This window comes from Gopherus evgoodei, chromosome 5 (assembly GCF_007399415.2).
Source record: "Gopherus evgoodei ecotype Sinaloan lineage chromosome 5, rGopEvg1_v1.p, whole genome shotgun sequence".
NCBI classification, from domain to species: Eukaryota; Metazoa; Chordata; order Testudines; family Testudinidae; genus Gopherus; species Gopherus evgoodei.
The window spans coordinates 18,629,072-18,654,951 of NC_044326.1; the positions used below are offsets into that span (position 1 = coordinate 18,629,072).

Genomic DNA, 25,880 nt, shown 5'->3' on the forward strand with positions numbered 1-25,880 from the left:
GCAACTGGTAGGTTTGATATTGCTCAAGTTTCTAGATAGGTTGATGACACACCTCCACCTAACTTAGGCAAAACAATGAAATAGCAATCCTCTGTTTTTGTATGTATTTCATTGTGTACACAATGCACAAAAGAGTAATGGAACACTTAACTTTTGAGTAAGGTCACATTGAAGAAACCTGCCAATTTTTACAGTTAATATTTTAAATGTCTGCATTGAGTTAAGCTTATTTTCCCATTAGTGTTTTTTGGTTATTATTTTTTAAAAGTAGCACTGAGTGTGTGGGGAGGATAATATTCCTTTGTAAGTGTAAAAAGACACATAATAAAATTAAAATTGCAGGCTACCCATAGCTAAAAAGTATTAAATATCTGGTCTTGCCACTGTGAGTGATAGTCACCCTCAATTTTGACTGAAGATCAGGAAAGAGAAGTTCATTTTATGCAATTTATGCCTTATATAAGGAGATTACTCTACTGTTTGTTATATGAATACATGCTCAGTTAGTGGACTTGGGGTAAATTCTAATAAATAGGAACTTACATTTTACACACTTACACACTCTCCCCCCCTGCCCCCCAAATATGCAGCCTGCATATGATCTTTTGTTTGATGCTTTTACTATGCAGTATTTTAACAGACACATTAAAATAGTAATCTTCTTAGTTATGTTTCACTCTAGAGGTGACTGCAGTACAGTGAGTGAACTGATCCTTAATTATACTTTTGTTAGTTAAAAAAAAAACAAAACACTTAGTGCTATTAAATTCTTTCATCACCCAGATTATTCTGAATCCTTCCCACAATATCAGATATTGTTTAGGGCATGAGCAAGGCACTGCCATCCCTGTCTAGTCCGGGTCACACTTCGCATGTGTCCCGTATGTCAAGTCTCATGAGTTTTCCTTCTTGTGCTCGACATAGGATTTTTTTCAGTTGACTCCTTTTTACATGTACCTCTTGCTGCCCAGTAGCATGCGTGCAATAGCAGAGCCTTTAGCTTTATTCTTAATACCTGTACCAGATATTTCCATCCTCTTTTCTGGATAACTTTGGAGATTGGAAATTGTTGAACTCGCTTACAAATCTTGATGAGATGAGAGCTAAAGAAGGTGAGAACATAAAGATTATGATGTGGTAGATATTTGTGGGATTCTTGTTTTACATATGAGTGTTTCATGAAGCATGGTTATGAGACATAATTATTAAGCTTTTCTCCACCTTCAGAATGATTTCATCTACCATGCTGCCATAAATGGCAGCAAGGATATTGTTTCATAGCAGCAGCCCACATGAGGCACTTGGAGGCTGTGTGGTACAGAGTGGAATATAGGAGTATTGATACTGATGTTGGAGAGAAGCTTGGATGGAATTGGGTTGTTGGAGAGATTACTTTGTGGAAGTAGTTAATAGTTGTTTGGGTGAGTGTTTCATTAGGTGTTTGCAGTCTTCCCCTAGTTTGATAGCTGTGTCCTTTCAATGGCAACAGGCAAGTCTACACTAGAAAATTAAGTTGACTTAAATTACATCGACGTACAGCCACTGCAGTAATTAAGTCATTTTTGTACATCCAAACTATGCTCCTTGTGATGGCAGTGCACATCCTCACCTGAGCACAAGCACTGATTTAACGGTGAGTGGAGAGCATTGTGGGGGATGGCTTCTGAAAGGCAGCAATAGTTGATGTAAGCCACTCAGTATCTACACCTTACTACATCAACCTAGGCACTATGCCTCTTGCTAAGATGGAGTTAAGTAGGCAGAGTGGGCGAGTTATCGATGGGAGATTTCAGCATAGATGTTTAGTTAGGTCAACGTAAGCTGCCTTACGTCAACCTGACTCTGTAGTGTAGATCAGGCTTACCTTACAGTTACAGGGTTGAACAATGCCACTGTGCATTGAAAACATGAAGCACCTGGAGGGTGGAAGAAGGATTATGGGAAGCTCCCCCTTTCAGTTTGTATGGCAGTTGTGGACATAAGCAAGTTATGTGAAATTGTGTTGTGGACATAATGAAAAGCTGAGATGTTTGATTTTAGTTCTGTTAGATCTGGTCTACACTATAGAGTTATGTCAACATAAGGCAGCTTACGTTGACCTAACTCTGTATGCATCTACACTAAAATGTAGCTTCCACCAATGTTACACACCCACCATACCAACTTAATAACTCCACCTCAGTGGAGTGCTTAAGTTGATGTAGTTAGTTCGATGCAGTGTTAGTGTAGGCACTGGGTTGCTTAATTGACACTTGCTGCCTTTCAGAAGCCGTCCCACGATGCCTCACACTAACAGTTAAATCAGTGCAAACGCTCATGGTGAGGATGCTCACTGCCAACACAAGGAGCATAGTGTGGACATGCAAAAGTGATTTAATTACTTTGGTGGCTGTAGGTCGGCATAACTTACGTCGATGTAATTTTGTAGTGCAGGCTTACCCTCAGTTTCACACATTGTTATACAATAGAGGTATAACTGATCTAATCAGAGGACACTGTCGGGCCATTGTTAATGGGTTCGTCTCTGTTCAGATATACGGTACAGTCCGGGAGGGTATTTGAATGGTGGCATAGTTGTGCCTTTTTTTTGTTCTGTGTAGGTGGTTTCCTCCCACAAAACTAGATTTGGCTGAGAGTTTCTATGTTGTGTTAGTATCCCAGGAAGGTGTTAACGATGCCTTGTTACCCTAAGTGGGCTGATTAAGTCATCACTGCAGTTGCATTGGAGGTGCGTGGGTTGGTCCTTTCTGGTGGTGCCAGTGCTTATGCAGATGACTGTTGTAGTATTTCAAGTTCTATGCTGATTTCCTATTAGCTTCTAGGTTGAGTTTAAGGTATAAAAACCCAAATAGTTTAGCACTTGCCCTTTGCTGTTGTGACATTTTGAAATGTTTCATATATTACAAAGCCAGGAGGGACCATTTGTGATCATCTAGTCTGACCACCTGTATAACACAGACCATAGAGTTTCCCCAAAATAATTCCTAAAGCATATCTTTAATTTAAAAAAAAATAAAAATTTAGAGACAATCTTGTGTTAACATTGCTCTGGCTTAAAGAAAAAGGAGACTGGGAATGAGGAAGGCATTTTCCATGTGAGGATTCTGGAACATTCTTACTCTCTTTAATGCAGCAAAGGCTATGTTAACCCTTAAGGCACACTTCGCATCTCTCAAGTTTTAGGGAATGCTTTTTGATGGTGTTCTTTGGGGGAGCAACTAGTATTGCTGTATTTTATAAATTTTACATTTTTTAGTTTGTATTATTTTAGTGTTAAATCATATAGAGCAGAGTTAATTTTTCATTCCTTTAAGGGTACCTAACAGCTCCTGGATGTTTTGTTTAAAAATGATCAGTTTGGGCCGTCTGGGGGGGGATGTGAACATACTAGGGGATGAAAAAATGAGAATACAAAACAGTTTAAATACTGCTCATACAGATTAAAATTGCTATGATTATCATAAACATGGTCAATGTGTCAGATAATTTAAACCAGAATGGAAATGGTTGTGTATTTCCACAAACTCCCAATACTGTCTATCTCAAACTCATTTTTCAGCAAGATGGCTGCTGCTAGCGGTGCACTCAAAAATTTCATTTTCAACTTAAAACTATATGAAACTAATTATTTCAGAATTCTTTGATATGAGGTACATCTCCCAATATAAATTGATTGATTACTTTGCTCAGAGAAACAGTTTCCTTTAACTATTTAAATTCTGAGATTTTTAAAACCGCTAAACAAAATTCTTCAGTGTTTTGAAATGGGGAAAAATCATTGTGAGTATAGACACATACATAGTCCTAGGGGATTAAAAGAACACTATCAAACTATGGTTTTGTCTTTACAAATAACTGATTGATTAAAAATGGTAATTTTAAAAACCCACAGCCTTTCTGGACCTCAATTTTATGAAACTTCCTGTTATCCAAATCAGGATCATCTCTTCTTACATCAATTAACATTGAAATTATTTCAGTTATCCAAAACTTTATCTAAACATATTTGAAGAAACACCTTTTTCCCTTCTCCCTCTCTTCCCATTGCAATATATGGATTTGAGCCTTTCTGTAAAACTTTAGCAGTTTGAAATAAAATGTCCTTGCCTACCAATTTTGTCTTTCTTCGTTTAGCAAACAGCTCTCTCACCCAAGTTTCCAGAACCACAGAAACTCTCTACAATCCAAATGATCACCCCATATTTACAATAATTATATTAGGTCACAATTTTGGGCCTTAGAGTGGACACTACTCTTACCTATTTGAAAGCTTTTACCAGTTTTAGCAGTCTTCCCTGTAGAACAAATGTCTCTTACAGATAGAAGTTGCAAATAGGTAGAATATTTTAAATGTGAACACTGTAGATGAGCTAAGGTGTAATACATGAACATCTGGGTTTAAAAGATTTTTTTTTCTAATTTTTCAAAGATTTAAACAATAGGGCTGAAGAATCACCATGCTTTAGGGAGCCAGCTGTGTCACCAGATGTAGAGCATGTACCCTAAGTAACTGGAATTTTTTAAAAATTCCAGTTACATCTGTGAGATAAGCTTTCAAGTTTTTTCCAGTCACTGTATTTCACCAGGATACATTAGGACATCTGTACCATAGATATCAAAAGGGCTTTAATTCCTGTTTTTGGAATAGAACTAGAGCATTTAGGAAGTAAACTGGATGTTTTGTAGCAATTGGGGTTAGCCTAAAGGACCATTTCATTTTCATTCAGTGTCTCCAAGAGAATTCATTTGTGTATTGAAACATGTTAACTAGGATGACAAGTACCAAAAGTCTTCAGCTTCACTTCAGTGTAGGCTAAAGTGGCATTGATTGCCTGCCTCCATAATATTTTAATTGTAGAAATCTTCAGGAATGCTGCACTACTCTTTTGACTTGGCTTCTGGTTCTGATGCTTACTTTAAGAGGACAGTTTTGCAATCATTTTTTAATTAGAAGTCCTCACCCCGCTCTCGGGGGGGGGGGGGGGGGATTTATTGCTTGTTAGACTCCCACTGGTGTGAATATGCATAGGCCACCCTGAAAAAGGGGAAAAAAGGTTATTTACCATAGTAAATGTGCTTTTGAGTGTGTTGCTTCTGCATATTCACACTACAGGTCTGTCTTTTCCTTTTCCTTGGAGCTCTGCACTCATGAGATGGAGATTTAGTGGACCGAGTCAAGGTAGTTGGGGATGTCTTCACGTGTTCTAGGCAAGGCTCCAAAGTTCAGTTTTATGAAGTGATGTTTCTACTGTCCAGTGGGGCAGTGCTTTTCCACAGGGTATCCAAAGCTCAACAGCACTGATTATATGCATCTAATAAGTGTGAATTTGCAGAGACATTCTTCAAAGAACACATGTTTTCTAGTCCTTAGACAAATCTACCATTCGTGTGCATATGGTACAATATGTTGACCTTTGACTAGTTATAATAGAAAATTGAATCTAAAATGGCATGCAGCAAGATCCTGAGATTTTTATCTGCACCAGGGGTTGGCAGCCTTTCAGAAGTGGTGTGCCAAGTCTTCATTTATTCACTTTAAGGTTTCGCATGCCAGTAATACATTTTAATATTTGTAGAAGGTCTCTTTCTATAATTCTATAATATATAACTAAACTATTGTTGTATGTAAAGTAAATAAGGTTTTTAAAATGTTTAAGAAGCTTCATTTAAAATACAGAGCCCCCCCAGACTAGTGGCCAGGACCCGGGCAGCTTGAGTGCTGCTGAAAATCAGCTCGTGTGCCACCTTCGGCACTCATGCCATAGGTTGCCTACCCCTGATCTACACTAGTTGTTTAGTCTATGAAAACAGTGGTTAGTCCTTTTTACAGGACATCCACAATCATGTAACTCTAGTTTTTTAAAGAAAATTTACTTTTGTGGTGGCAAAGCAAATAATAGTCTGACACGGTCTTAGTCTAGAATTCCATCTTCATATTTCCTTTAGTAACTTTCTCACAAAACTGATTACACTCAACCGTTTTCCTCTGTGAATTTGATAGATTTAATGCGTACATTTAATCTTCAGATCTCGGATGGTCAAGGAGATGAGCGATCAGAGTCACCCTATGAAAGTGCAGATGAGACTCAGACAGAAGCATCTATATCATCCAAAAAATCTGAGCGAGGAGCAGCAGCAAAAAAAGAATATGTGTGTCAGGTGAGAGACATTAGTTAGTCATTTGTTACTGTTGCGTTTTCTCTCTAGAAACATTTTTTAAAAGATACAAAACTGAGACTGGAAGTAGGGTTTTGGGAACTCGAGGGGGAGTTAGTACTTCATCCAAGCCTGGGTTATTTACATCTCTTGAGGGAGGAATAGTTCAGTGATATGAGCACTAGACTAGAAGACAGGGATTGTTGAATTCTAGTTTATTCCTCTATTTGACCATGGGCAAATCATGTAGCCTTTCCACTTTAGTTTCTATAACTGCAAAACAAACATAATACCTTTCTCAAAGGAGGGCAGGTAACTAGATAGTGTTAGATTGTAAACCCTAGAGCGCAGAGACTTGTGTCTGTGTGTATTTGTAAAGTGTCAGTGACACCACAGTGAGACCCAGATTACAGCCTCTGGGCACGACTGCAATATAAATAACACTTGCTTTAATAATGGTATTGGTATGGTCAGGCTTTTTTAAAAAAATAAAATAAAATGCTGCTAGCCGTATTTAAAAAGGGATCATTACTTGTGAAAATGAGGTAACGTACATCAGGGAATATCTGGTTTGTCTCCAAGGGCCAAACAAGCAAATTGTCTCTATCTCTCACTCTTTACATATAGTAATAATGAAATTACATTTATTTTAAAATGTTGAGGTGACTGATCACTTAACTGTGCAGTCATTATAGCTTGATAGTTTTTAGTTCTTCGAGTGCTTGTTCATGTAGATTCCATTTTATGTGTGTGCGCAACCAGGTGCACAATTGTCTGAGATTTCTGCCTTAGCGGTATCCATAGGGCTGGCTTGGCACTCCTTTGTGGCGGAATATCATGTGCTGCTGGCCCTGTGCCTTCTCAGTTCCTTCTTACTTCCCATTACGGTTAGTTGGAGCGTCTTGTCTTGCTTCACAAGAGCAGCAGCTCTTGACTGATTTAGTGGTTGTTATACATAGTTTCATAGACAGTTGATAGTGTGTGTTAGTCAACAGAGTCCTACTTTGGACTTTGCCCTAAGCGGGCAAGCCTCACTCCCCCGGTTTCAAGCCGTATGCGTCATGCAACAGGCCAGTGCCTATCAGCGATCCGCACGATAGCTGTCTTACGTGTCTGGGTGAAGGCCACAGGAAAGACAGGTGCCACATCTGTACCATCTTTTGCCTGCGGACTCAGAAAGAGCAGGATATCCTCTTGAGGGCGTTACTCATGGAGGCTGCTCATCATCCGGCATCAGAACCTTCCATGGCAGCACCAACATCCAACACTTTGGCCTCGGTGCTCGCCGCCGGCGTCAGACTCGGCCTGGCACCGTTCCGTTTCACCTGCGCCAAAGAATAGGCTGAAGAAAAGAAGCCCTTTGGCACCAAAGGAGAGAGGGGCTTCGGGCAAAGGACTTGTGTCAGGTCATGCACTCACTGTGGGAGTACCGCAGATGTCGGACCCACCAGCCCCGCCTCCCACCCCAGGCAGCAGCAAGGGTTCCCAGCCAGTGATGGGGCCTTCAGTGCCCGAAGTGGTCCCAGTGGCTAAGGAGCAAGGCCGACCGGCTCCACAGGTGCCACGCCAGGTGACCAATAACGACTCCATTCACGGCACCAAAGGAGAAAGCCACCAGGGTGCTGCAGCATAGATTGATCACCGGATCAAAGGCGCAAGTCCCCATCGCTGTGACCTCGGGGTCATGCATCCCAGCCTAGCTCGCTAGCCAGAAGGCCTAAATCTTCGTCAAGATCCCCTCCTACTAGGTGAGGGACTCTGGACTCGTGGTGCTGCTCCCCGTACCAACGACCATCTGTCCATATGTCACCTAGATGCCAAACACGCTCTCCCAGAAGGTTTTCTCGTCGTTCGTCTCTGTCCTGGAGGGTTCGTTCAAGATCTCGGTGTCATTCGCACTTGCCCTGGTACCATTCTTCCGGCAGGTGACATTACTCTCTGTTTCCCCCTATTGATCGCTTACCAGGGTCGGTAGGCAGAACCAGGCCTCAACAGACCCTCCATGGTCACCGGAGGACAGTAGTCAGGGTTAGACTGCGATTTTAGCCTGTCGCCGAGACATGGGAGACGGAGGTGGTCCCCGGCCATGGTTCCAACACAGCAGGGGCCATGCCCTCCCCCCCCCCCCCCGCCCCCAGTTGCCATACTGGAACCTGTGAGGGGTGCCAATGATGCCGGTCCAGTACTCCCAGACCTCCCTGGCTGCATCAGACAAACCAGCTGAGCTACCGTTGGTGCCACAATCAGAACACGGTACCACGGGGGAAGCAGAGCCTGTGCACCATACCCTGGAGTTGAGGGAGTCCTCCCCTGAGAAGGGAGGGGATGACACCATCCCTCAGGCAACAGAATTGTCCTCTTCGTCCCCAAACGAGGTGGTGGCCGGACCTTCCCACACCAGCAGTCCTCCGGACGATTTTAAGGAGCACCAGGCCATCTTTTAAATGGGTGTCTGAAAATCTTGGTCTGCATGTTGAGGAGGTCGCTGAGGAGGCAGACGACCTCTTCAGTGTCATTTTGGCCACCACACTAGCAAAAATTGCATTTCCCATCCACCCAGGAGTGCTCAAAATAACCAAATTGGTGTGGCAAACCCCTCATCTGTTCCGCTGACATCAGCGAAAGCGGAAAAGAAATACTATGTCCTTTCAAAGACTCGACTTATTTGGCAGGAAAGTTTATTTGACAGCCAGCTTATAGTACAGGGTCTTTAACCACCGGGCCCTGTTGGGACGTTATAACTTTAACCTGTGGGACTCAATAAGTTCACAAAGGCCCTTCCACAGGATCGTGTCCAAGAGTTTGCCATGTTGGTGAGCAAAGGCACAGTGGTGGCCTGGGGAGTCCTCCCAGGTGTCCTGGGACACAATGGACTTGGCTGGCAGGGTGGTCATGTTGGCGGTGGCCATAAGACGTAGCTCCTGGTTGCAGGCTTCTGGGCTGTCCCAAGAGATGCAAACCACAATCCAGGACCTGCCATTCGAGGGTTCGGTGCTCTTTTATGAGCTATTTGACTCTAGGCTGTGGGCTCAAGGACTCCTGAGTCACCCTCCAATCCCTGGGCTTGCACACCCCTCCGCCGTTCCATCCTCCACCTCTTCTGACATAGTCTGACTCCTACAGGCGAAAGGACAAAGGGCCTAAGACGCTACCTGTCCTCTTCCTGCCTGGCTGCCCAACCTGACCCTCCCACAAGTCTGGGAGGCCAGAAGCAGTCATTTTGAAGATGCGCTTGAGAACCGCACCCCAGTCAATATACTGGACTCAGCTCTCCCTTTCCTCAACTGCCTCCACCATTTTCAGTCAGCCTGGTCCCGTGTCACCTCAGACCACTGGTGCTTGATACGGCTTCTTCAGGCTACACCCTGCAGTTTATCGCCAACCATCCTTCCCATCCCCATTATCCCATCCCTCTTCAGGGACCCTTCTCATGAGCAACTCCTCATTCAGAAGGTCGAAAACCTCAGTCAATATCAGGGAACTCAGTGTGGTTTGACTAGCCTGCCGAGCCTTTCTACCTCATATACAACACAGAGTACTTCAGGTCCTGATGGACAACATGGCTACAGACTTCTTTATCAACAGGCAAGGTGGAGCTAGGTTGTCTGCCCTTTGCGAAGGAAGCCCTCTGGCACTGGGACTTCTGCCTACATCACAACATTCATCTCATGGCTGCTCACCTTCCAAGGTCCAAGAACACTTTGGCAGATTGCTTCAGCAGGACATTCTCGTCTTGCCACAAGTGGTCTCTTAATTCGGAGGTGGTCGGTCGGTTGCATCTTCCAGAGGTGGGGAACTCCCCGGGTGAACCTATTTGAATCCTGGCAGAACAGGAGATGCCATGTCGTTTTCTCAATTGGTGGCATGGACAGAAGAGCTCTATCAGACGTCTTTCTGCTCCTGAAGTGTTCGAGGCTCTGATATATGCCTTTCCTCCCAGTGCCATTGCTACCCAGGGTCCTCATGAAAATCAAACAGGACAGGGTGAGGGTCATCCTCATAGCACCGATGTGGCCACAGCACCATTGGTTCAGCATTCTGCTGGACCTCTCAGTGGTGACCATATTGCAGTTACCACTCAGGTTGAACCTATTGTCCCAGAACCATGGTATTGTTCTGCACCCGATCTGGCAGTGTTACATCTGATGGCTTGGCTGCTGCGTGGCTAAACACGAAGGAGCAGCAGTGCTCGGCTGAGGTTCATCGCGTTCTGTTGAGAAGTAGGAAGTCCTCCACCAGAGCGACCTACCTGGTCGAGTGGAAACGATTCACCTGCTGGATTGCAGGCAAAGGTGTTCATCCTAAGCGGGCTTCGCTGTAACTTATTCTGGACTACATCCTGCACTTTAAGCTCCAGGGCTTGCCCTCTTATCAATCAAGGTCCGTCTAGTGGCCATCTTGGCCTTCCATCTGCCATTCAAGGTCAGGTCGGTTTTTGCTTAGGATATCACAGCCAGATTCTTTAAGGGCCTAGAGCACCTCTGCCAGTATGTCAGGGATCTCGACTTTCCGTGGAACTTGAATCTGGTGCTGTCGCAGTTTGTGGGTCCTCCCTTTGAGCTGCTGGCTTCCTGCTCCCTCCTTTTGTCCTGGAAGGTTGCGTTCCTGGTTGCAGTGATGTCTGCCCACTAGGTATCTGAGATTCAGGTGTTCACCTTGGAGCCACCTTACACAGTCTTAGACTTGGTCCAACGAAGGCCACACCTGGCATTTCTTCCCAAGGTAGTCTCTCAGTTTCAGTCGAGCCAGGACATTTACTTACCAGTCTTCTTTCCGAAGCCACATAAGTCTGTGGAGGAGCACAGGCTACATGCCCTACACGTCAGACAGGAGCTTCCTTCTACATTGGCAGGACTAAGCCATTCCATAAGTCAACGCAGTTTTTCGTCGCTGTGGCCGACAGAATGAAAGGTCACTCTGTATCCACTGAAAGAATTTCTTCTTGGATCCCTGCCTGCATTTGTTTCTGCTACGACCAATGAAAGTGCCACCCCCAGCGATTGTCATCACTCACTCAACCAGGGCACAGGCTTATTTGGCAGCCTTTCTGGCCCATATGCCTATCCAAGACATCTGTAGAGTGGCCACCTGGTCATCCATCCACACTTTTACATCCCATTATGCACTGACCCAGATGCTGGCTTTGGTAGGGAAGTACTGCAAGCCGCTAACTGTGAACTCCGAGCCCACCTCCGTGGATACTGCTTGTGAGTGACTGAAATTGGAATCAACATGAGCAAGCACTAGAAGAAAAACCAGTTACCTGTCTTTTCATAACTGTTGTTTTTTTTAGATGTGTTGCTCATGTCCATTGCATTTCCTACCCTTCTACCTCTGTCGGAGTTGCTGGCTAGAAGGAACTGAGAGGGCACAGGTCCAGCAGTGCCTGATGTACCAGACCATGGGAGCGCCACTCTGGGGGCTCCACAGCTGTCCCTTTGGATACTGCTAAGGCAGAAATCTCAGACAACTGTGCATGTGGGTGTGAACACACCTAAAATGGAATGGACATGAGCAACACATCTCGGAGAACAACAGATTTGAAAAGGCAGGTAACCGCTTTTTATTCATGTGCTAATGCTGACAATTCAGGCCTGGAAGTATCACAAGGCCTAGCATATTACGTTAAGTATTCCTGGTAAGGAGAAAATAAGGTTGCTTTTAGCCTTCCTTAGTCTGCAATTTCCAAGAGTAGAAAATTTGTTTACAATCTTTTTGTACTTATTAGATTGAATCTACATTACTTAGCACTGTGTGTGTCTGTCTAGAAGGCATACATGTAAATAGTTTGTATTTATTAAATACATCCTAAATATTTGTAGGAATGGAAAAAACATTTCTGTTTGGAAACTAGATGATCTGATGGTTGTAGAATTATCTTTTCCTCCACTTCAGATACAAAGAGTGTGAGAGGAGAAGTAGGTGAGAGAAATAACAAAGAAAACAGTAAATCCCATGTGCGTATTTTTAACGCTCAATACTTTTTTGATTTAAAAGCTGTGTGAAAAACCAGGTGATCTCCTGTTGTGTGAAGGCCTATGCTTTGGAGCTTTTCATGTAAGCTGCCTTGGGCTCCCTGGAAGACCAGCAGGAAAATTCATTTGTCGTGAATGTACATCAGGCAAGTCTTGTCCATTTCTGTTAATAAAAAGCCATAGTGTTTATATCATTTGTCCTAACAAATCTTGTTAGCTGAGATTATGTATATCTGAAGAAACCATTTTTCTCCTGGTGCCAGGCAGGATGGGAGCTCACATTACCATTAATTTTGTCTCTTCATGTAAGTGCTGGAAAATCCAGGTACCCAGCATTTTTAGTTGAAACCACGTGCATCCTGAGCTGGTTTAGCATGTGCAATGCATAATCATAACACTTGCAGAATACTTGTCATCATATGTAATTCCAGAAGACTCAAAACCTGTGGAAGGCATTAGAAGTCCTACAATCAGGTAAAAGAAGTAGTTTAAACAATTCCTGTTCTTCCCCCTGCCCCCCAGTCTTCTCATTTTTCAATCTCTTCTTCATCCTATAAAAAGACTAACTGTACTTCTTAATAATAAATCTCTGTTGCTCTTTCTCCTGTAATAGCTACTGCTGGTTTATAATACTTGAACATGACTTAAAAGCTATTGTAGTCCTGTTGCATCCTTAAACAGAAAAGATGCTGAACCTTGTTAAAGTAAACTGTGACTCATAATAATGAAGTTTTCATGACTTGGTTTTCAAGTGGCACAGAAATAAGCTTCATAAACTGTCTCACATTGTAGGCTGATCTTGTCATCTTCAGGATCACAGACAACCCATGTTATTGACTTCATTGTTAAAAAGAATTGCCTTTATAGTACTCCTTTAGTATTAAAAGGTTCTTTAATTAAGAACACGTAAGCAAGTCAGCGATTGAAGAGTTGGAGTTTAACTGTGTACAATTTACACAGTAATTGATTTATATTGTAGTTATATTTGATTTGTTTTGGGATGGGTTGATTAGAAGCCGTTTAATTCTCAAAGTTATAACTAAATTTGAGTCAATGATCTAGATCAAGTAAGAGTTTTGTTTTTGTTCCTTTTTCTCCCCAGCGAAATATAATCTAAGTACAGAAACTCGAGTAAAAAATAGAATGTTGCTTTTTTGCTTTTATTTTTAGGTGTTCACACATGTTTTGTGTGTAAGGAGAGAAAGGCAGATGTGAAACGCTGTATTGTATCCCAGTGTGGTAAATTCTACCATGAGGCTTGTGTGAGAAAATTTCATCTTACTGTATTTGAGAACAGAGGTTTTCGATGTCCCTTCCACAGCTGTGTAAGCTGTCATGTTACTAACCCCTCAAATCCAAGAATATCAAAAGGTATTCCTTCATTTTTTTTTTCAGATTTTTTTCTTAAACTTTCTGAGTTTAGCTCCAACTAGCATTGTTGTACATAAAAAATTAAAGGTACCTCTGCTAACTGAGTTGTTAATCTTGTTCAACCTATTCAACATACTTTATTATAGTGATGTGGTAGGACAACTCTGGTTGTAATTAAAGAGGCACTTTCACTTGGAGCCTCGGTCACTTATAGTTATCTGAAAGAAAATTATTTTCAGATTTATGTATTTCATGATGGATCCCTGATCAAAAGTAATTTTTTTCTGTCTCGAGTAAAATTCCATATGGCCATTTCTTATTCATGTACTTATTTTATCTATAACAATAAAAATTAGGGCTGTCAAACAATTAAAACAATTAATTGTGTGATTAATTGCACTTTTAATACAGACGTCACCAACCGGTTGATCGTGATCGACTGGTCGATCCTAGAGACTCTCCCTGTCGATCGCAATCTCCGGCCGCTAAAAGTCCCGCAGTGTAGTGAGGCTGTCGCTAAGGTGGGCTCCCTTCCTGCCCCGGCCCCATGCCGCTCCCAGAAGTGGCCAGCACACCCCCCCACAGGGGAAGAGGGGATACGGGTCTCTGTATGCTGCTCCTGCCTGTAAACACCACCCTTGTAGCTCTCATTGGCCAGAAATGGGGAACTGTGGCCAATGGGAACTGTGGGTGCAGTGCCCGCAGAGAGGGGCAACGTGCAGAGCCACAGACATATCTTTTTACACACACACACACACACACACACACACACACACACACACACACACACACACACACACCTCTGCAGGGGCACGTTGGCCCCTTCTGGGAGTGGCGAGGGGCCAGGGCAGGCCTCCCAGAGCCAGCACACCATACCCCCTCCTGCACCCCTGCCCTAGCCCTGATCCTCTCCTCCCGGAACCAGCACCCCATACTCTCTCCTGTACCCCAGCACTCTTCTCCAGCCCAGAGCCCCCTCCTGCTCCCAAACTCCCCCCCAGAGTTTGCATCCCTCACCCCCACCTGCACCCCAACACCCTCCCCAACCCCCTTGTCCCAGCCCTGTGAAAGTGAGTTAAGGTGGAAGAGAGAGAGCGACGGAGAGAGGTGGGGATGGAGTGAGTGGGGCGGGGCCTCGGGGAAGGGACAGGGTAGAGCCTTGGTTTCTCTTAAATTCAGAAAGTGATCTAGTGCGTAAAAAGGTTGGAGACCACTGCAATAATAAAATACCATTTACTTAAATAGTTTTGGATATTTTCAAATATATTGATTTCAATTACAAGACAGAATACAGTGTGTACAGTGCTCACTCTATTTTTTATTATAAATATTTGTACTATAGAAAACAAAATAAATAGTATTTTTCAATCCACCTAATAAAAGTATGGTAGTGCAGTCTCTTTATCATGAAAGTTGAACATACAAATGTAGAACTATGTACAAAAAATAACTGCGTTCAAAAACAAAACAGTGTAAAACTTCAGAGCCTTCAAATCCAGTCCTACTTCTTGTTCAGCCAGTCGCTCAGACAAACAAGTTTTACGTTTGCAAGAGATAATGCTGCCCACTTCTTGTTTACAATATCATCTGAAAGCGAGAACAAGCTTTCACGTGGCACTGTTGAAGCCGGCATTGCAGAATATTTATATGCCAGATGCGCTAAAGATTCATATGTCCTTTCATACTTCAACCACCATTCCAGAGGACATGCATCCATGCTGATAATGGGTTCTACTTGATAACCATCCAAAGCAATGCGGGCTGATGCATGTTTATTTTCATTATGTGAGTCAGATGTCACCAACAAAAGGTTGAATTTCTTTTTTGGTTGTTTGAGTTCTGTAGTTTCTGCATTGGAGTATTGCTCTTTTAAGACTTCTGAAAGCATGCTCCACACTTCATCGCACTCAGATATTGAAAGGCACTTCAGATTCTCAAACCTTGGGTTGAGTGCTGTAACTATCTTTAAAAAGCTCACATTACCTTTTTTGCATTTTGTCAAATCTGCAGTGAAAGTGTTCTTAAAATGAACAACGTGCTGAGTCATCATCCAAGACTACTATAACAATAAATATATGGCAGAATGAGGGTAAAACATAGCAGGAGACATACAATTCTCCCCCAGGGAGTTCAGCCACAATTTTAATTAATGCATTATTTTTTTTAACAAGCATGGAAGCATGTTCTCTAGAAATAGTGGCCAAAGCATGAAGGGGCATACAAATGTTTAGCATAACTTGTTGCTGGCATTACAAGGTACTTACATTTCAGAATGCCATGCGAATGCTTGTTCTCACTTTCAGGTGACATTGTAAATAAGAAGCGTCTAGCTTTATCTCCCCTAAATGTGAACGAACTTGTTTGTCTTAGCAGTTGGCTAAACAAGAAGTAGGACTGAGTGGACTTGTAGGCTCTAAAGTTTTACATTTTTTATTTTGAGTACAGTTATGTAACATATAAATTTGTAAGTTGCACTTCCATGATAGAGATTGCACACCAGTACTTGCATGAAGTGAATTGAAAAATAGAATTTCTTTTGTTTGCCATTTTTACAGTGCAAATATTTGTAATAAAAATAGTAATGTAAAGTGAGCACGGTCAATTCTGTATTCTGTGTTGTAATTGAAATCATAATATTTGAAAATGTAGAAAAATATCCAAAAATATTTAATACATTTCAGTTGGTATATTATTTTTTAACAGTCCGATTAAAATTGCAATTGCGATTAATTTTTTTACTTAATCGCGTGAGTTAGCTGCAATTAATCAACTACCCTAATAAAATGTTGGGGGGGGGAGGTTTTTTTTTCACCTTAATAATTCAGAACAACTCAAGAAGAAGTGTATGCTATGTCTAAAGTAGAAAAATGGTTGGGAAAAGTGTTAAAATGGACTGAAAAGCCATAAGGCACCTATGCACTATACCACTTTTATTACTGTTTCAGGCCCAATTCCTTCAGTACTTGGATATATAGTCCCGTTAATGTTAGCTAAACTACTCATGTGAATGAGTACTTACGTGAGTAAGAGTAGCAGAATTTCCCCTGTAGTATGTGCCAACTCCAGATCTCCACACATATACACAAAATAAAGTTTATTATCTGGGAAACTACATGTAGAAGTACATGAATAATTATCTGTCATCATGAGGATTCTTACTTGTATCTTGTCAAGTTGTGCCAGTCATGTCACAGAATAAATACTGATAGTTAGACATCTCTTTCCTAAACAGGCTAGAAATTAGATAGGACAGATGTGGGAGAGTGCGAGTGAGAGAGAATTGGGAATATTTATATAAATAACATGCAATGAAACGCTGTTAATTTGGGGACCCTTTGGTTCTAATGTGTACTTAAAGCTTATTTTTTTTAACAACTTACTACACACATTCTGTTGTGTATGTGTGAAGCTCTTAGAATGTTACAGTGCCTTTAATTCAGTGTGGGATCTCTTCTTCCTTAAAAGCAAAACTCAGTGTAGAAAACCTGCATTAATTCAGTATTCTGATTGAATTTAAAATGCATGGTTTTTAAAGATACGATGTTTTTCACATTTTGTATGTATGTTTATAGGCTACATTATGCAGTAATACAAAACATTTTTTGAATATATCTGCAGACCAATTAAATCTGTAGTTTAGAAAGATAATATAAAAGTATTCTGCTTCTGCTAGGCAAAATGATGCGGTGTATTCGCTGTCCTGTTGCTTACCATGCTGGAGATGTTTGCATTGCTGCAGGGTGTGCAGTGATCACTTCCAACAGCATTGTTTGTACCAATCATTTCACGGCCATGAAAGGAAAAAGTCATCATGCACACATCAATGTGAGCTGGTGTTTTGTGTGCTCAAAAGGTAAATTGATGTGCAAATCTTTATTTTATTGCTTTACTAAAAGTATAAACTAATCAGCATCTAAATATTCATTTTTCAATGTATTTTATTAAGATATTTAAAGAAAAACACCAGACACATAGTGTAACTTCAGATTTCTTCAAAGTGTTGTTGAAGGTATTGGAATATCTTGTTAACTGCAGATGTCATTAAATTTTTTGGGTTTTTTTTTACTTGCACTTTATCCAACTACCCTTTGATTTAATTGTTATGCAGAGAACCTTAATGAGTACAGCCACTATACACAGTGGTGATTAGAATATGGAGGAAGCAAACTACCAGGCCTGATGACAAATTAAATAAACACTGTGGAAGCTTGTTAAGTCACAGTTTGCTTAACTACCCACTTGAAAATTCATGCACACTGTGACAGGGTGCAGCCTGGAAATGGGGTATCACTGAGCCCTCTGTCTCAGCAACCTGGACTTCCTCTCACATTGTGATGCTGTGACAAGCTGCAAACCTCTCCAGGTACTGCACTTAACACAGACATCCAAAGGCAGGGACACACCCAGCTGCATTACATGAATACTTTTGCTAGCCACTCCTGAATCAACAATAGAGAGGCTCCAGCCAGTTCTCCACATCTCCCCAGCCCTAGGACTCCAGAGCTGTACCATCTTACAATGGTCAGGCTTCTGACCAGGGAAAGTTTTTTACCTAGTCCATCCCTCCCTCCATGCGAAGAGGACATGCACCAGCTCTTGTTCCTGAGTAGATTTCCCAAGCACTTCAAGCAAAAGGTTTTAGGTAAAATGTAAAACAGATTTATTAACTACAGGAAGATTTTAAGTGATTATAAGCAGTAAGCATACAGATCAAAGTTGGTCAGTTAAGAAATCAAAGTAAAATCGCAATCTGAGTTCTATTAACTAAACTGGATATGAATTAAGCAGTTTCTCATCCTGACGGTATAGTTTCTTAATACACAAGCTGGGATTCTCCTTTCCAGCCTGGGACCACCTCCCCAGTTCAGTCTTTGTCCTCCAGATGTGTTTCCAGGTGTTGAGTTGTGGGGGGAGAGAGGAGAAATGATGATGTCACTTCCCCTCCTTTATAGGATCCTCCAGCTTGCTGGAAAGATCTTTTGCTATGAGGTGAGTCAAGCAGTCTCCATTGTCTACATACTCTCTCTGAGAGGTCTCCGTTGTATATAGTTCCTGGAATAGTCCTTGTGCGCGTGTATTCCCCTTACTGGGCCATCAATGCTGCCTGGCTTCTCCATTGTTGTACCTGAAAGGCTGGTTGTGGGTGTTTCCCAACATATTTCAGCAACACACACATATAGGAAGACTTCATAACTTCACATACAATGATAGCACATACAATCCAACTGGATATTAATGTTCAACAGGTACTTTTAAAATGATACCTCACAAAGCATGCTTTGTACAAAACACATCATAATTATATCACCATATATATATATGGTGATTATGGGGGTGCTAGGGTGTTGTTTTGCAGTACCAAATGTGACACATGCTAAATAGTGAGATCTTCTTGATTCAATTTGATTGGAAACATTCTTTAGATGCTAGTTTTTATTAAAAATTTACATACTGTTAAGCATTGTCATAAATTAAACTACAATTGTTAAAATAAAATGGAGTAATTACAATTTGTGATGCATTATCCTAGCTTTTATTTTATTGTTAGTTCATGTGCTAATTTGTGAGACAAGGTGGGTGAGGTAATATTTTTATTGGCCCAACTTCTGTTGCTTTGAGACAAGCTTTTGAACTTACATAGAGCTCTTCTTCAGGTCTGGAACACTCTGTGTGTCACAGCTAAATAGGACTACAACAACACGGCATATTGCTAATTTGTATAATTTAGTAATCTGAGTCTTCTAATCACCCAAGTTAATGAGGTTTTCTGTGGCTTTTTCATATGAATGAGTGATATCCATTTGTTGCAGATCAGTATGTTCCAACCAGTTTTAAAAAAAATGTAGAGTCTAGTTACATGCTACTGTGATTTAAATCACACTGAAATGCTAAACTTTTTTCCCCTTTGAAACTTAAACTTTCAATCTTTTATTTTGTACACAGGAGGAAGCCTTTTGTGCTGTGAGTCATGTCCTGCAGCATTTCACCCAGACTGTTTAAATATTGAAATGCCAGATGGTAGCTGGTACTGCAACGACTGTAGGGCTGGAAAGAAACTCCGTTTCCAGGATATTATTTGGGTCAAACTTGGAAATTACAGGTCTGATGAATGGACTTAGATTTTTTTCATTTAATATAAATATAATATAATATAAAATTACTTTTGCTAAAAGTAACTTGAAAACAAGTTTTGTGTGTGGAAATCTGTTAAACTAGGGGATTGCATGCTTTGGTGCATCTGGAGGCCAAGATCAGTGCATGAACCAAGGGCTCCTTGCACAACTCCTTTCCCCTCCCGCACCCCCCAATTGTTCTGTGTGCCACTCTCTCCTCTTCCATTTCAGGGACTCACAGCAACTAGGGGCTCTGTGTGCCCCTCAGTCCCCCACCAGGAGCTGTTCTATTCCATGCCCTTTTCCCCCATACTGTTGTGACCCATTCTCCCCTCGCCCGATGCAGGGGCTCTGTGTGCCCCCTCTCCCTTACCAGGGATCCCCATTTTCCCCATGCTAGGAACTGTGTGTCCCCCATTCCCTTGTAACTGCTCCTGTCTTAGCCTATCTGTGTCTAGACTAGAGTGTCACCCACTGCTTCTGTAGGCCAGGCTCATGGCACACATCAGTAGTTCCTTGTATCCCCGTCTCATTTGAGTGATGTTCCCCGTTGTCCCGCTGAGGGTTATGCACATGCACCCAGAGCTTTTGAAAATAGCATTGTCCCTTCATTCACACATGGGCCGTGGCTCTACCTCATGGTTTTGACTGAGAGATAAAGGGCAGGGCGGACTCCTTCTCGCCACCGCATGGTCTAATTCAGAGTGTCTTCTGTTCGCTGGTCTCTTGTGATGCACTTTCCTCAGTATATGCTTGTATATAGTTCAGTATTCTGTTATTTTTGTAGTAGTTTTAGTATTAGTGTTTTTCAAGGTTTTAAGGACTTTGGGATACTGACCTCCTTCATCCCCCAGCACCTATGCTTGGGTACTGGATTATGCTGAAGACACCTGGGTTCAAGATCTGCGCTTCCTGCCATCGCTTGTTTTTGATCAGTGATGAGCACCAATGCTGCCTTTACTGCTTGGGGGAAGACCATGTTGCATCAAGGTGCAATATCTGTCTCTCCTTCCCAGCCCATACCTAGGAAGTCCAGGCTCTCTGCCTCAAGAAGCACCTCATAGAGATTGCCATGAAGCCATGGTCGGATCCAGGCCAGGGAACACCCCGTACATCTGCTTGAGCAGTCGAGCAGAACGCCTCCTACCGCAGAGTCCCAGTCTGGTTCTGCCAGTACCAGTACTAAGGACTCCATGCCAGGGACTAGCCATGGGGCAAGGAAGCATGTCATAAGCATGGCAGTAAATCTTCCTTAAGGCCCAAGAAGGACATTTCATCCTCTACAAGTTCAGTCATGGAAAAGCAGTGCGTTTCCAGGCTCACAAGCATGGCAAGAAGTCACATAGAAGACTGGACCTGCTGATCCCAGTTACTGAGTCATGTGTGCCTTCTGGATCGGTACCACCAAAGTCACAGGAATCACTGGTTCCGAGGCAGTTCTCCATTCATGAATTGTTTGCCCTGGATGAGGTAAGATCGCCACGTCTCTTGGTGCATTTGCCTCATAAGAGCATTGGACTTGCTGCATTTGGATTGTGTTCCTGTGTGCACCCCTGTGACTAACTGGGTTCTGACAGTACCACAGTTCAAACAAAGCTGTGACTCCTCAGCATGGGTGGACTCAGATGGAACACAAGGTCCGCCTCTCCTGTACCGCTGGCATAAACAGCCGCAGGTTTCACCGACTCAGCACAAAAGCCACTGGTACCCCAGTCTGTGTTATCCATTGCAGCAACTGCCAGATCTGTCTGTCTGGCTGTATTGGGGGCCTTGGCCCCAATAACCCCTTCAGAACCTTCCCAATCCATCTGAAAGGAGTCCCCTATCTCGCCACTCTGGCCTTCATCTAGTAGATGTTCGGAACGAAGGTTGGGAGGATGCACCAGCTAGCCTGAATCCGGTGCCACCAGATCTGGAGGGATTCCCATTGTCTCCAGATGCAGCAGTGTCAATTCCTTCCTCCCTGTCCCAGCCAACTATATCAATTCCTGGAACTGGCGTTAGAGGGTGGCTGATGCCTTCCCTATTCCACTGGAGGAGGTGCAGGACAGCCAACATCAATTATTTGACATTCTTCATGCATCGTTACCAGCTAGGGTGGTGCCTGCTGAAGAATGGTATTGTTGATTGGTACCATGTACTGTCTGGGATACCCTGGCCACTTGCGCACACACCTCAAAGGGGCAGAAAAAAGATACTATGTTCCTCTAAAAAGGATCTGAGTTTCTGTTTTCTCACCCTTCACCCAATTCCCTGGTTATTCAGGCTGCTACTGAATGGGCTAGGCAACAATCCTACGTTCCACTCTGACCGATAAGGCGGATAAGAGATATGACCTCCTAGGTCATAAGGTCTTTTCTTCAGCCAGCCTTCAGTTTCGCATCTCTAAGTACCTGGCATTACTGGCAATATATGACTTTTTGAATTATGGCCAGTTAGCATACCTTGTGGACAAGATTCTCCAGCAGGATCATACCCTCTTCCAGGCTACTTTAGAAGAAGGCAAACTGGTCGGCGACAGAGTGCTCCAGCTGCAGTACATTCAGCGGACACATCTTTGCACACTGTGGCCACAGGAATTGTCATGAGGAGGGAATCCTGGATGCATTAGTCTCATTTCACAAGGGAGATACAGAACACAATTGTGGACTTCCCCTTTGATGAATCTCACTTCTTTAACCAGATATCCCTTAAAGACTCTAGAGCCACCCTGCAATTGCTTGATTTTGTACTTGGGAGCTAGTGTATAAATTGCTATTGTCCACTCCAGCACAACAGTACAGAGCTCCTCAGTTTTTCCATCTGACCCTCTGAGCTTCCCCATAAGCGTTGAAATATCCGATGGCCTCATCTGCCTGGTCCATCAGCGCAGTCTTTGACATCACACACACACAATCTTTGAGTAAGCGATATTTCTGAGTTCCTTGAAGAGAGCTATCAACCACCTTGCACCCCACAGATTTTACAACCCACCCTCTTTGGATGCTATCTATCACTCTTTTTCTACCAGTGTGGAGTGCGGTCCTGGATCTTATTCAGATATGGCTATATGATCATGTTCATGACACTACCTCATCCATATCCCCTGTCCCGATCCCAGCTTCGAAACCACTTTCATGACAGTATCCTCGCTCTAGAGGTGGACTTCCTCTTTCAGAGAGGAGCAATAGAACCTGTTCCCACAATCTTTCAGAGTGCAGGGTTCTACTCTAGCTATTTCCTGGTACCCAAGAAAAAGGGAAGATTGAGACCAATCCTAGATCTCAGTTATCTCACACAGTTCATATGCAGGGCAAAATTTCGTATGGTCTCTTGCCACAGTCATACCCTTGCTAGAAAGAGGCATGTGGTTTACGGATCTCGATATGCAGGATGCTTACTTCCACATAGATATCCACCCAGTCCTTTCTCTACTTGGCCATATGGTGACATGCACATACGTTACCCCATTCTCTCACCTTCCCTTCTGCTGTCTACTGCCGTGGCTACAGAGAGCCCATTCCTGAGGCTCCATTCCATGGACAACCAGTGACTGTCCCCCACCCCCAAGGTTCTTTCCTCCCTTTAGTGGTGGACAGACCCAGCTGAGGTCTGCACCTGGATGCCTTTTCTTCCGCCCTCTCCAAGCATGATGATGATTGCAGACACAACGCTTGACAGATGGGGTGCTCACGTGGGCAAACACATTATACCATGGAGGTGAACCGTTCGGGAATCCAGTGTGCACATCAACATCCTGGAACTTCAGGTGATAAAGAGAGCATGTCATGTATTTCTCCTCTCCCATCTGCTCCCGTCATGTTCTCGTCATGTCAGACAACACTACCACTGTTTACTACATAAACAAGCAATGGACACAGGGTCACCAGTGCTTTTTTGCAAAAGCTGTTCACCTCTGGAAATGGTGCATCGCACACAGGACTTTGTTGTTGGCAGCTTATCTCCCGGGGACTCAGAACATGATTCCAGATGCTCTCAGCAGGAATTTTTTGGCCGACCACAAATGGGAGCTGCACGACACTGTGGTCATGAGCATTTTTGACCATTTGGGGACTCCAAACAGGGATCTTTTCACCTCTCACGCTAATACAAAATGCTTCCAGGACAGTTCCAGGGATGGGATTGGAGGCTATTCCCAAAGTGATGCTCATGTCATCTGCTGGTAGGACCAGATAAGTTATGCCTTCTCCCATCCCATCCTTCCTTCCCCAGGTCCTCCACAAGATTCAGCAGGAGAGAGCCATGCTCATCCTGATTGTCCCATTCTGGCCTCACCAGTTTTGATTTCCTCCTCTTCTCTGTATTTTGAAGCATCCTCCATTTCCATTACTGACGTTCCCTGAACTGCTCACACAACACAATGGCAGGATCAGACATCCCAATCTGCAGATGCTTCACCTGAGAGCCGGCTTTTTGGATGGGCATCTTCGCTACAATGAGTGTGAGTCTTGTACTGCCAATGAACACTGACTCATAGACTTTAAGGTCATAAGGGACCATTATGATTTTCTAGTCTGACCTCCTGCGCAACGCAGGCCACAGAATCTCACCCACCCACTCCTGTAACAAACCCCTGACCTATTTTGAGCTACTGAAGTCCTCAACTTGTGCTTTAAAGACTTCAGGGTGCAGAGAATCCTCCAGCAAGTGACCCGTGCATCATGCTGAAAAGGAAGATGAAAAACCCCCAGGGCCTCTGCCAATCTGCCCTGGAGGAAAATTTCTTCCTGACCCCAAATATTACAATCAGCTAAGCCCTGAGCATGTGGGCAAGACTCACCAGCCAGACACCCAGGAAAGAATTATCTGTAGTAACTCAGATCCCACCCTGTCTAGTGTCCCCTCACAGGCCATTGGACATATTTACCGCTAATAGTCAATTAATTGCCAAAATTAGGCTATCCCATCATACCATCCCTTCCATAAATTTATCAAGCTTAGTCTTGAAGCCAGATATGTCTTTTGCCTTCACTGTTCCCCTTGAACGCTATTCCAGAACTTCAATCCTCTGATAGTTAGAAACCTTTGTCTAATTTCAAGTCTAAACTTTCTTATGGCCAGTTTATATCCATTTGTTCTTGTGTCCGCATTGGTACTGAACTTAAATAATTTCTCTCCCTCCCTGGTATTTAGCCCTCTGCTACATTTATAGAGAGCAATCATATCTCCCCTCAGCCTTCTTTTGGTTAGGCTAAACAAGCCAAGCTCTTTGAGTCTCCTTTTATAAGAGAGGTTTTCCATTTCTCCGATCATCCTAATAGCTCTTCTCTGTACCTGTTTCAGTTTGAATTCATCCTTCTTAAACATGGGAGACCGGAACCGCACACAGTATTCCAGATGAGGTCTCACCAGTGCCTTGTATAATGTTACTGGTGCCTCCTTATCTCTACTGGAAATACCTCACCTGATGCAACCCAAGACGCATTAGCTTTTTTCACAGCCATATCACATTGGAGGCTCATAGTCATCCTGTGATCAACGAATACTCCAAGGTCCTTCTCCTCCTCTGTTACTTCCAAGTGATGCGTCCCCAGTTTATAACCAGAATTCTTGTTGTTAATCTCTAAATGCATGACCTTGCACTTTTCACTATTAAATTTCATTTACAAGGTCATCCAGATCTTCCTGTATGATATCCCGGTCCTCTCTGTATTGGCAATACCTCTCAGCTTCTTGTCATCCACAGTTAGCACATTCCCACTTTTTGTGCCAAGCTCAGTAATAAAAAGATTGGTCCCAAAACCAATCCTGAGGAACTCCACTAGTAACCTCTTTCCAGCCTGACAGTTCACCTTTCAGTATGACCCTCTGTAGTCTTCCCTTTAACCAGTTCCTTATCCACCTTTCAGTTTTCATATTGATCCATATCTTTTCCAATTTAGCTAATAATTCCCCATGTGGAACCATATCAGATGCCTTACTGAAATCAGGGTAAATTAGATCCACTGCATTTCCTTTGTCTAAAATATCTGTTTCCTTCTCAAAGAAGGAGATCAGGTTGGTTTGGCATGATCTACCTTTTGTAACACCATGTTGTATTTTGTCCCAATTACCATTGACCTCAATGTCCTTAACTACTTTCTCCTTCAAAAATTTTTTCTAAGACCTTGCACACTATAGATGTCCAACGAACAGGCCTGTAGTTACCTGGATCACCTTTTTTCCCTTAAAAAGAGGAACTATGTTAGTAATTCTCCAGTTATAAGGTACAACCCCTGAGTTTATAAATTCATTAAAAATTATTGCTAATGGGCTTGCAATTTCA

General features: G+C 42.9%; 1 protein-coding gene across 3 annotated transcripts in view; it reads left to right on the forward strand.

The window, feature by feature from the left end:
• Positions 1 to 25,880, forward strand: part of NSD2 (nuclear receptor binding SET domain protein 2) — a 148,308-nt gene that overhangs the window by 92,792 nt on the left and 29,636 nt on the right. For all 3 annotated transcript variants that reach the window (XM_030564596.1, XM_030564595.1, XM_030564597.1), the window contains 5 exons: positions 6,028 to 6,159; positions 12,154 to 12,277; positions 13,302 to 13,502; positions 17,176 to 17,355; positions 19,446 to 19,602. In XM_030564596.1, coding sequence (XP_030420456.1) covers positions 6,028 to 6,159; positions 12,154 to 12,277; positions 13,302 to 13,502; positions 17,176 to 17,355; positions 19,446 to 19,602 — 794 coding nt within the window. The remainder of the gene's footprint in view (positions 1 to 6,027; positions 6,160 to 12,153; positions 12,278 to 13,301; positions 13,503 to 17,175; positions 17,356 to 19,445; positions 19,603 to 25,880) is intronic.